This window comes from Pogoniulus pusillus, chromosome 6 (genome assembly GCF_015220805.1).
Source record: "Pogoniulus pusillus isolate bPogPus1 chromosome 6, bPogPus1.pri, whole genome shotgun sequence".
Classification (NCBI taxonomy): Eukaryota; Metazoa; Chordata; class Aves; order Piciformes; family Lybiidae; genus Pogoniulus; species Pogoniulus pusillus.
In genome coordinates, this window is record NC_087269.1 from 23,981,289 (window position 1) to 23,993,606 (window position 12,318).

Consider the following 12,318-nt stretch of genomic DNA (forward strand, 5'->3'; position numbering starts at 1 on the left):
TCTCAGTGAAGAATTTTCTCCTCACCTCGAGCCGAAATTTCCCCTGGCGCAGCCTGAGGCTGTGTCCTCTTGTTCTGGAGCTGGCCACCTGAGAGAAGAGAGCAACCTCCTCCTGGCCACAACCACCCTTCAGGTAGTTGTAGACAGTAATAAGGTCACCCCTGAGCCTCCTCTTCTCCAGGCTAAACAACCCCAGCTCCCTCAGCCTCACCTCGTAGGGCTTGTGCTCGAGGCCTCTCACCAGCCTCGTCGCCCTTCTCTGGACACGCTCAAGCATCTCAGTGTCCTTCCTAAACTGGGGGGCCCAGAACTGAACGCAGTACTCGAGGTGTGGTCTGACCAGTGCAGAGTACAGGGGCAGAATGACCTCCCTGCTCCTGCTCACCACACCATTCCTGATGCAGGCCAGGATGCCACTGGCTCTCTTGGCCACCTGGGCACACTGCTGGCTCATGTTCAGGCGGGTATCAATCAGTACCCCCAGATCCCTCTCTGTCTGGCTGCTCTCCAGCCACTCCGACCCCAGCCTGTATCTCTGCATGGGGTTGTTGTGGCCAAAGTGCAGCACCCTGCACTTGGAGCTATTGAACCCCATCCCATTGGCCTCTGCCCATCTGTCCAGGCAGTCAAGGTCCCGCTGCAGAGCCCTTCTGCCTTCCAACTCAGTCACATCTGCCCCCAGCTTAGTGTCATCTGCAAACTTGCGGATGACTGACTCCATGCCCTCATCCAGATCATCTATGAAGATGTTAAAGAGGATGGGGCCCAGCACTGATCCCTGAGGGACACCACTAGTGACTGGCCGCCAGCTGGATGTGGCACCATTCACCACCATTCACCATATTCCAAAGCACATTGCTTAACCTGGCCATTTTCAAGAGAGAATCACAGAATCACAGTATAGCTCAGGTTGGAAGGGACCTCAGAGCTCATCTACTTCAAGACCCTTGACATGGGCAGGAACACCTCTCAACTAGACTCAGCTTAAGGCCTCAGCCAACCTGTCCTTGAACACCTCCAGGGAGGAGGCATTCACAGCTTCCCTGTGCAACCTATGTCAGAGTCTCTCCACCCTTACACTGAAGAACTTCCTCCTCAGCTCCAGTCTAACCCTGCTCCCCCTTAGCTTCAAACTGTTGTGGAGGGCAGGAATCAATATGTGGCCGAGTCGGGAATTTATCAAAAATAGTTATTTTTTTTATTTTCCCAAAAACCCACCCCCCACAACTATATATACAAAGATTAATTTAGTTTAATAAGCAGATTCAGTCTCATGAGAATTAAACTACAGGGATACCATTAATAATCTGACTATTTTGGAAGTCAGAAGTTGGAAAAGGCTTTAGCTATTAATTAATAGCAGTTTCTTACTAAATTAAGCTAAGCCAAATAACTCACTCAGGCTGACTCGTTCGGTCTGTCTTCCTCTTCCTTTCAGCGGCTGCAGGTGAATCGTTAAGAGGTCGTTAAGGGTCGTTAGGCACACAAAGGTGTCAATAGGAAAGCAAATCCCTTTGAAGGTCTCTGCAGTCAAGACGAGGAGAGTGTGTGGGCTCCAGCAGACACATAAGTCCAGGCACAGGCAAAACTCCAAAGCGGGAACCCCAAAGGCGGGAAGACCCCCAATATTTATATCCTTCGCTAGACAAAGGGCAGAGTTACCACACCTTAGGCGCGAAAGCGCACGGCCAATCCCAGCCTGGCTCCAGCGCGGGAACTCACGGGGCAGTCCTCCCCCCCTTCATGGCTGCAGGGCAGGCGAGGGGGGAGGGAAACCAGGCGGCTTTTCCCCTTTCCCCCCGAAGTCCGGGCAGGAGAGGAATTTAGGGGTACAGGACTCCAGGACACAAACCATTCCCCCTTGGCCTGTCTCTAGATACCTTCAGGAAAAGTCCCTCTGCAGCCTTCCTGGAGGATCTCTTATTGTGTGATGCAAGCACCTGAAGCTAGAACACCTTTAATTCATTTCACTGTACCAGTTTTATGTTGTTTAAGCCATTTTAAATAAACATTTGTGTATCATAGATATATAAAGAAATACAGGTTTGCTTCAGGGGGAGTCACCTAATCCAGCATCCAGCTCACTACTTCCCAACAGCAGGTTGTGAGAGAAGGATTGTCTGATTTCTTTTTTTCCTTTTTCTTCTGTGTCCACAGTAATTAGTGAAAGCCAAAGGCAGCAACTGGAAGCTGTGAGCTACTCCTCCCGCTACGCTCTGGGTCTGTTCTATGAGGCTGGCAGAGACATTGATGTGCCCTGGGCCATGCGGTACATCAGCGACCATCCCTGCCTGCGCTTCGTCGCCCTCGACAGCAGGAAACGCAACGGAGGTCAGAGCTCCACTCTGTCAGCACAGAATCACGGATCCTGAGAGGTTGGAAGGGACCTCCAGACATCACAGAATCATAGAATTGTCAGGGCTGGAAGTGACCTCAAGGAACCTTTTCCTCTCCAGACTGAGCAGCTCTAACTCTTATCCAGTGTAATCCCCTGCCAGAGCAGGGTCACCCAGGGCAGGGCACACAGGAGCGTATCCAGGCAGGTTTTGAGTATCTCCAGTGAAGGAGACTCCTCAACCCCTAGGTTAGCCTGCTCCAGTGTTCTGTCACCCTCACAGGGACAAAATTTTCCTCACGTTTCCATGGAACTTCCTATGCCTCAGCTTCCACCAGTGCCCCTTGTCCTGCCATTTGGCATCACCCAGCAGAGCCTGGCTCCATCCTGGGCACTCACCCTGCACATCTTTATCTGCTCCAAGCTAAAGACCCTGCTCCCTGAGCCTGTCCCCATAGACACAGTGACAGCAGAGGGTGCAGGTCAGGGAAAAACGCTGTTTGATTGAGTCTTGGTCCTCTGAACTCCCAAGCTTTTCATGTCACATTTCAAAACTGGGATAAAATCCACAAGGAAAACAGGAAGGCCTGCAGAAAATGACCTCCCCACTGTGGCATGTGGGTTGCACTATTGCATTTATGGAATTTGCAGCAGGGAAACTGGAGACATACAAATGTTTCAGTTCCATGCACCAGCTGGAGTTCCTTAGTTTAAACACTGCTCCAATGATCTACCCTCAGCCAGCATTTTTCAACTTCCCTTCTTTCCACCAAGCTCTGGGCAGAAAGAAGATGGAGCAGGCTTGGAAGCAGCACTGCTCCATCAGATTTGAAATTAGCCAGTGTGGAAAACCCTGGATGTGGCTTGGAGAGGCTTGGGAAGCATCTCACCTGGCAGATATTTCTCTTCTCTTTCTGGAAGGTGGCAATGAGTTTTATAGAGGAGAACTGCTAGAGTTTGAGTTTAATCAGTTTCCTCAGAAGTTGAAACCTTTCCCAGTTCTCAGATTCACAGGTTGCACTGGGTTGGAAGGAACCCTCAAAGGGCATCTTGTCCAAGCTCCTGCAGCCATCAAGAACACCTCCAACTAGAGTGGGCTGCCTGGGCCAACATCAAGGCTGATCTTGAATATCTCCAGGGATGGCCTCAAACACAGCCCTGGGCAGCCTGTGCCAGTCTCTCCCCTCCCCAATCTCACTGGGCATAGTTCCCTCCTCATGTCCAACCTACATCTGCCCTGCTCCACTTCCAAACCATTGCCCCTTGGCCTATCCCCACAGGCCCTTTTGAACAGTCCCTCCCCAGCCTCCTTGGTGGAAGTCCCCTTCAGATATTGAAATGCAGCTGTAAGGTGCCCTGGAACTTTCTCTTCTCCAACTTCAATAGCCCCAACTCTCCCAGCCTCTCCCTATAGCAGAAATTCTCCTGTTACTTGCTCACACTGCAATGCTGACCAGGTTCACTCCTATCCATGAAGTGTGGTGGCCTGCAGAGCAATGTAACTTGCTACCACAGAGTAAGGGAAAGTTTTCATCATCAGCTGCTGCCTCACATGTAATTACTGAATATCACCTAAGTCACTGAACCAGTGCATGTTAACATTTAGTCCTGGAAGACTTCTGGCTTTGATCTTCCTTGTTGAAGGATTCATTGTTTCTGGCTTGCAGTCTGCAGTTCTTTACTGGTGCTGGAACACTGCAACAGGTTGTGCAGGGGGATGGTTGGGGCTACATCTCTGGAAATATTCCAGGTGAGGCTGAACAGGACTGTGGGCAACCTGATGTAGTGGAGGATGTCCCTGCTGAGTGCAGGGAGCATTGGACTGGATGAGCTTTGGAGGTCACTTCCAACCCAGACCGTTCTATGGTTCCATGGTTCTCCGTGGCACAACATTGACTCCACTGTGGCAGAGCCTCGTTCTTTACTGGTAACTAAGGATGCTGCTTGTTTTCTTCCCAGTTTGTGTGGAAAAATCAATAATGAAGCTGTTTCTCTGCTCCTGCTGTTGCCAGTGTCATCTGGAGCATTATGAGGCTCCAGGAAGGCTTCTTTGCATCAGCTGAGGATTTCAGCTGCTCCTCATAGAGTCACATCTCTGTCCACAGAGGTGATGCACTTGAGCCTTACGTAAGGAGAGAATGTTTGATTCCCTGTGCAGCGGGGATGAATATTAAATACCTGTGTGATTGGCTGACTTAAACACCCCATCAATATTTATAACTGGTTGAGGGGACAGTGGGAATTGTTCCAGATAAATTATTTCAAGCTTCTGTAACAATTGGTCCTTGCATCTCTGTATTTTCTGGAGAGCTAGAGGGAGACAAAAGCTTCATGCTACTTCCATTCACCTTCAGATCATTACCCCTCATGCTGCCCAGCGTTTCTGGGCTCGCTATGTGTTTCATGCTGCTTCATCATCTCCCTAGAATGACTATGGACACCTTGCATCCTTGCTACCAGTAAAGGGCATTCGGACTTCACAAGAAGCCCTGCCAGCAGCCTCATTTAAAGCTAACTGGTGCAGCTGGGTGGAAAACATGTTGGGAGGAAAATCACAGAATTGTAGAATCACAGAATGGTTTGGGCTGGAAGAGACCTCCAGAGGCCATCCAGTCCAACCCTCTCTACACTCATCAGGGAACATCCTCCACTAGAGCAGGTTGCCCAGAGCCCCATCCAGCCTCATCTTGAATGTCGAGGGCTGAGGCATAAAGCACCTCGCTGGCCAACCTGTTGCAGTGTTCCAGCAGCCTCCTGACAAAGAACTGGTTCCTCATATGCAATCTAAATTTTCTCTGCTCTAGTTTGAAGCCGTTGTCCCTCATCCTGTCCCTGCAGGCCTTTGTAAACAGTCTCTGTCTATCCTTGTAGCCCCCTTCAGGTACTGGCAGGCTGCTTTTAGGTCTCATGTAGCCATCTTTTCTGCAGCCTGAGCACTCCCAGCTCCTTCAGCCTGTCCTCATAGCAGAGGTGCTCCAACTTTCTGATCATTTTCATGGTGTAATGGAGGGGTTATTAATTAATGCAATATTATATTTTCCAAAAATTAGTATTGTTTATTAATTTTGGTATTCAAAACTCTCACCACCCCTGACCGCTGATTTAAATAATAATGGGTTCTTTGCATGATCTAGGAAACATTATACAAAGGAATAAGCAGATCTAGAAATAACTAGCACAAATATATAAACATGAATTGAACTGGAAGAGAAGGTCCCTGCAGTCAATACACTGCTTGTGGTCAATACACTTCTTGCCCACTAGATGGACTCAAGGACACCCCACACACACACCTTTCTGCTTATGGCAGAAGGCAATGATGAATTACAAGAGGCTTTAAGTATTTATTCACAGATATTATCTCCTGACTCATGGGGCTGGTTACAGCTTCAGACAGTGCCCAAATGATTGCAGGGAATTCTGTTACTGTCTTGTCAGTCGCTGAGACTTGATTCTTCTCAAGCTTCAGGCAAGGTGACAGACTATTTCTGACTTGGTCCTGGCTCTCTGGATGATCTGTGTATCTCCAGGACTTCCCATCTTGGCAGGAGACTTTCAGGTGCAGGCAGGATGTCTTGCAATGTGCAGTCTTAGCACAATGTCACACTGGCTGTGCAGGCCGATTGCATGGAGGCATTTAGAGCCTATTCCTGGTAAGCTCAAGGCAGTGGAGTTTCCAGGAATAAGGCAGAACACTACCAGAAGCAGACAGCAATAGCAGCAGGCACAGGCATTAATACAATGGCAGAGTACATTGTATTACCTGCTCATCTCTTTTTATCAGTACAGCGTGAGACTAATGGGCTTTTGGACACAGAATAGCCAATCAGAATGGCAGTTAGACAAGGTTGACCACATTAGGTGAAGCCATAGGCTTGCTTTACCCAAATTTGGGAAAAATATAGGCCTTGCACAAAGCAGGCAGAGGCTAAGCGTGTGTATCTTGTTTACCACAGGATGTAAACAATTCTGGGCAGGCCAAAGTCCTTAGACTCAATGGCTCCAGGTTCTTTGTTCTCTTTCCTGTGGTTGCTTCTCCCTATAACAGAAGGAGAGGGAGCGGAAATACAAGTCCTGGGCAAGCCAGGACATGTATAAGCTTATTTTGGCCTGTTCAGGCCCTCCTCTGGACCCTCTCCATCAGGTCCATGTCCTTCCTGTGTTGAGGGCTCCAGAGCTGGATGCAGTACTCCAGGTGAGGTCTCCCCAGATCAGAGCAGAGGGGCAGGATCCCCTCTCTCCATCTCTGGCCACACTGCTTTGGATTCAGCCCAGGCTGTCATTGGCCTTCTGTGCTGCAAGCTCACACTGCCTGCTCCTGTACAGCTTCTCCCCCACAAGCACCCCCAAGTCCTTCTCCACAGGGCTCCTGCATCAGTCTGTATTGACAGTGAGGCTTGTTCTGTCCCAGGTGCAGGACCCTGCACTTGCTCATGTTGCGCCTCATGAGGTTCACCTGGGCCCAGCTCTGCAGCTTGTCCAGGTCCTTCTGGAAAGCATGGTTTTCAGCCTGCAGCAGCTGAATAGTTCTTCATACCCAGTGCACCAATGCTGAAATCTCCCCCACTGCTCTCAGGGAGCAAATCTGTTTCTCAGCCCTCCTTAGTATTTTTGTAGAGGAAAGAAAAGAGCTGGAGGCTGTATTTCATCCTTGCAGACTGCATAGTTCAGTACTGAAAGGCTGTGTCTCAGTAGCTTCTGGAATCTCTCCAAGCTATCAGTATCTCAAAGGAAGAATTAAAAACTCAAGGAACTGCCTGTTCTCCTGCGACTTGTTTTGGACATGAGAGATGTGAGAGAAGGACAGCCCTGGCCAGGAACCATTGGTTAATACAGGTCATGGCAAAGGTTGAATATGTATTTTACTCTAATGCTTAGATGTCTTCTAAGGAACCTTTTTGGCCAAGATCTGTGGAAGAAGTTGCCAGAATATCACATACACTAGATTATATCCTAAGCTACCTAACCTATGTGGTCTTCTGTTAAGATGTAGAGATGTCAAAACACCTTTTTTCTCCCCCTCAAATGAGAAGGAGAGGATGACTAGTAGTTTTGAGTTGGAAAAGCAAATGCAAACAGAGATATCCAACACTAACTTGAGAAACTGGGCTTGGGAATGGTACAAGGAATCTCAGGGAGGTGAAGTTGAGGCTGGATGTTCATCAGAGCTTGGGGAGAATGTGACCTGCAAGGACAGGACAAGGGAAAATGGTTTGAAATTATATTTACATTGGGTGTGAGGAACGAGTTCTTTGCCATGAGGCTGCTGGAACACTGCAACAGGTTGCCCGGGGAAGTGAGATATTTCAGGTGAAGCTGGGCAGGGCTGTGGGCAACCTGATCTAGTGGAGGATGCTGCTGCTGACTGCAGGGGTGTTGGACTGGATGATCTTTGGAGATCCCTTCCAACTGTGTTATGATTCTGTGTCTCCTTTAGATGAGCCTTTGCTTCTGAATAAGAGTGGTCCTGGAATTCTGTAAGCTGAGCACCAAGTCCCTGAGAATCAATCCTCACCAGCAGCATCAGAGCCATTCCCTTTCATCCAAAACCAAAATGTGCCTCATCCCTCACCTTGCCACACAGCTGGGTGAGCTCCAGCTTTTGGTGGCGAGTTTTGCCTTCCTCATTTCCACTGATGGCACAAGTCCCAGCTGCAAGTTATGGCCCTTTGGGAAACCTCACCTCCACAACTGCTGCCCAAGGAAGACTTTGCAGGTGGTCCTAATTGTTAGTCTTTGTAGAGCTGGCTAGAGAAGGTCCTGTGAGGGAGCTGCAGGATTTTCAGATCATTCTTCTCTTTTGCCACTTTACTACAGTGGCCAGGTGGTTGCTCTCCTTGTAGAGCCTGTCTGGGAGGGTAAAAGGAAGAGGTCGCTTTCACTGCTTCTTGCAGCTGCTGATTGCTGCAGGTAGGAAAGCCTTGAGATTCCTCTAGGAAGACGTTTGTGGAGCTAGGATTGTTGCAATGGGAAAACCATCCCAAAATTATGTGGAAAGCCTGGATTTCCTTACTGTGCTTCTTGTGAACAATTTTGTGCTGTTACTCATTGTTGCGTTTGTTTCTAGCTGGAAGAACTGGGTGGTGCCTCAGATTTTGCAGCCTCGTTGCGTTCTGAACTGGAGGCAAAATTGTCAGCATGGGGGGAAGGCAAGTAGTCAGGAGCAGTCTTTCAAAAGCCTCTCTCCTCATTATTTCAGAGTCTCCTGAAGTTGGGCCCTCGGTTGTGGTTCACACAACTGTGATGTTTGGGAGTGAGCACCTGGATTCAGACCCTACAGAGGTGCAGCAGTTAATTCTCGGTCACCTGGAGGAGCTTGTGCCATCCCTACCTAAACCAGCCAGCACCAAATGCCACAAGTGGAGATACTCTCAGGTACTCTCTGCTGGGATTAGTCACAGAATCACCAAATCAGGAGTTGGAAGGGGCCTCCAGAGACCATTGAGTCCAACCCTCGCTGCCAGGGCAGGGCCACCCACGGCAGGTCACACAGGAACACATCCAGGTGGATTCTGAATGCCTCCAGAGAAGGAGGCTCCACAACCACTCTGGGCAGCCTGCTTCAGGCCTGCAGCACCCTCACAAGAAAGAAGTTTTACCTGATATTGAGGTGGAACTTCTTGGGTCCTAGCTTTTGCCTACCGCCTCTATCAGCCTGCTCACCACTCCCCTTCTAATCCACCCCAGGATGCCCTTGGCCTTCTTGACCACAAGGCCACATTGCTTTCACTTGGGCATCCTTCTGTCCACAAGGGTCCCTCTCCTGTACACTGGGTAAGGGCAAGGGCAGAGTCTGGCAGCTGAGGAAGAACAACTCCATGGAGCAGTAGACGTTAGGGACTGAGCTGTTGGAGAGCAGCACACAGGAGAGGGACCTGGGGGTGCTGGTGCACAGAAGGATGCTCAAGAGCCAGCAATGTGAGCAATATGAGTGCTGAGCAGGTCAAGAGAGGTTCTCTTGGCCCTCTACTTTGCCCTGTTGAGGCTACATCTGGAATCTTGTGTCGAGTTCTGGGCCTCTCAGGTCAAGAAGGACCTCAGAGAACTGCTTGAGAGAGTCCAGCCCAGAGCCCCCAAGCTGCTGCAGGCAGTGGAACATCTCCTGTGAGGCCAGGCTGAGGGAGCTGGAGCTGGGAGCTGGCAGCAGAGGAGCCTGAGGGCTGCCCTCAGTGCTGTGCTGAAGATGTGCAGGGCAGTGTCAGGAGGACACAGCCAGGCTCTGCTCAGGGGTGGCCAAGGACAGCACAAGGGGCACTGGTGCCAGCTGGAGAGGAGGTGCCCTGGGAACAGGAGGGGAAACTTTGTCCCTATGAGGGTGCCTGAGGCCTGGAGCAGGCTGCTCAGAGAGGTTGTGGAGTCTCCTTCTCTGGTGTCATTGAAAGCCACCTGGATGTGTTCCTGTGTGCCCTGCCCTGGGTGACCCTGCTCTGGCAGGGGTGTTGAACTGGATGATCTCTGGAGGTCCCTTCCAACCCTTAACATGCTGTGATTCTGTGAAGTATTGGAGGGTATCTATGTGTTTACCTAAAGCCTCTTCAATGAAATTAACAATGATGAAACTTAATGTGGAAGTTGATGCAAAATATTTACTTTCAGCAGTTCACTAAAAAAAAAAAATTGTTTCCTTTAATGAAGTCTGGAAGATTTACTGCAGATGGATGTTGTGAAGTCTGCTTCTGCCCCTTGACCTGTGTCCAGTTTAGGAACCAGATCTCATCAGCACGGATTTTATCTCTGCATTTCCCAGTGCAGAGCCTTTTTTCTCAGTAGTTGTATAAAAGTGACCTCAGCATAAGTTTTCATACTTCAGATGGCTCAAAGATCATACTGTGGTTGGTTTTAAAAGCCCTCCAGGAACATATTGTTCTCCAGGAACAATATTAAGGGTCTGGAGCAGGTGCAGAGAAGGGCAACAAAGCTGGAGAAGGGTCTGGAGAAGAGAGGTGGGGAGGAGCAGCTGAGAGACCTGTGGGTGTTTAGTGTGGAGAAGAAGAGGCTGAGGGAGACCTGATTGCTCTCTACAGCTGACAGGAGGCTGGGGACAGGTGGGTGTGGGTCTCTTCTGCCAAGTAACAAGACATAGGACAGGAGGAAATGCCTCAAGTTGCACCAATTGAAGTTTAGGTTGGGTATCAGAAGAAACCCCTTCACTGAAAAGTTTTTCAGCCACTGGCCCAGGCTGCCTAGGGAGGTTGTGGAATCCACACCCCTGTAAGTGATTCAAAGAGGCAGAGGTGCAGTGATGAGGGATGTGGGTCAGCCTTGGCAGAGATAGGGAATGGCTACGTTCAATGGCCATAAAGGTCTTTCCCAATTAAACTTACTCTGTGATTCTCTGTGTTCCCGTTTCTCAGTCCAGGGTAGGGGTTTATTGTGAGTTAGAAAAGATCCTGAACAGTTTCTCTGTCCAATTGTCACTCTTAAGTCCTCTTTTTCTGGTTGTGACTTCGGCACTTTACTCCTTCATTAGCTGTCATCTTTCTGCCTCAAGATGATTGCAAGCACAGGAGCTGTGAGGATTGTGTCTTGTCTTCAGCAGGCAGACACTTGGTGACCAACTCTGCAAACAGCTCCAAAAACACAGAAGTGGTTATAAAATGAATGAATACTGTTCCTCCAGCCCTCTAACATAGCATTTGTCAGGCTCAGCTACTTGGTGTGTGTAAGGAAAGGGCCTAATGTGCTCTATCCTTTCCCTAGTCACACTTAGAATCATAGAATGGTCTGGGCTGGAAGGGACCTCCGAAGCTCATCCAGTCCAACCCCCACCCTGCACTCAGCAGGGACATCCTCTACTAGAGCAGGTTGCCCACAGCCCTGTCCAGCCTCACTTTAAGTATCTCCAGGGCTGGGACCTCAGCCACTTCCCTGGGCAACCTGTTGCAGTGTCCCAGCACCCTCACGGCAAAGAACTGGTTCCTCACAGCTGAAGTAGCGTATTGTCAAAGGTGACATCTCAGCATATGCATCACATGTGACCCGTTCTGATTTGTTTCACCATCAACCATACACAAAGGAAGAAGCAAGCAAAGCACATCATGTCCTCCTGCTGAGTTCAGAAAGTCTCCCCTGCATTCTACCAAGCAGCTCTGCTTTTTGCATCCTGGTGGAATTCCATACAGAATTGATTGTGACCCTGGACCTAGTGCTTCATCCTTCAGAGGTAGCTGCAGCACTGTCTTGAGGAATGAACTCTTGTTTTCCACAGTCCCTTCAAGCTTGTTGTCTTCTTAAATCACAGAATCATGGAATGGTTTGAGTTACAAGAGACCTGCCTCTCTGTGAGCAGGGACACATCACACTAGCCCAGGTTGTTCAAGGCCTTGTCCAATCTGGCCTTCAACACTTCCAGGCTTGGAGCCTCCACAGCTTCTCTGGACAACTTGTTCCAGTGCCTCATATGGAGCAATTTCTGTCTAATGTCTGACTTAAATCCAGGGTTTGCCACCCTGAAACTACTACCTCTCATCCTGTCACTATCTGCCTTTATCAAAAGCTGCTCCACAGTTCTTATGAGTCCCTCTCAAACTATCAGGAGCTGTGTATCCTATCTGCCTTGTTTAAGAATGACAGCCTGGATGATTCTGCCCCTGTGCTCTGCTGAGACTTCCCCTGCAGTGCTGAGTACAGCTCTGCAGCCCTCAACACAGGAAGGACATGGACCTGCTGGAGCAGGTCTAGAGGAGGCCATGAAAGTCATCAGGGGGTTGGCGCAACTTTGCTATGAGGACAGGCTAAGAGAGCTGGGGGTGTGCAGCCTGAAGAAGAGAAAGCTGTAGGGAGACCTTAGAGTTACCTGTCAGTACCTGAAAGGGGGCTACAAGAAGACTGCAGAGGGACTGTTTGCAAAAGCCTGAAGGAACAGGATGAAGGACAATGGTTTCAAACTAGAGTAGAGCAGATTGAGATTGGATGTAAGGAACAAGTTCTTTGCCAGGAGGCTGCTGGAACACTGCAACAGGTTTCCCAGAGAGGTGGTTGAG

General features: G+C 49.5%; 1 protein-coding gene across 6 annotated transcripts in view; it reads left to right on the top strand.

The window, feature by feature from the left end:
• RNLS (renalase, FAD dependent amine oxidase) overlaps positions 1-12,318 on the top strand; it is a 154,961-nt gene that overhangs the window by 114,770 nt on the left and 27,873 nt on the right. For all 6 annotated transcript variants that reach the window (XM_064144985.1, XM_064144988.1, XM_064144984.1 and 3 more), the window contains 2 exons: positions 2,158-2,331; positions 8,535-8,710. In XM_064144985.1, coding sequence (XP_064001055.1) covers positions 2,158-2,331; positions 8,535-8,710 — 350 coding nt within the window. The remainder of the gene's footprint in view (positions 1-2,157; positions 2,332-8,534; positions 8,711-12,318) is intronic.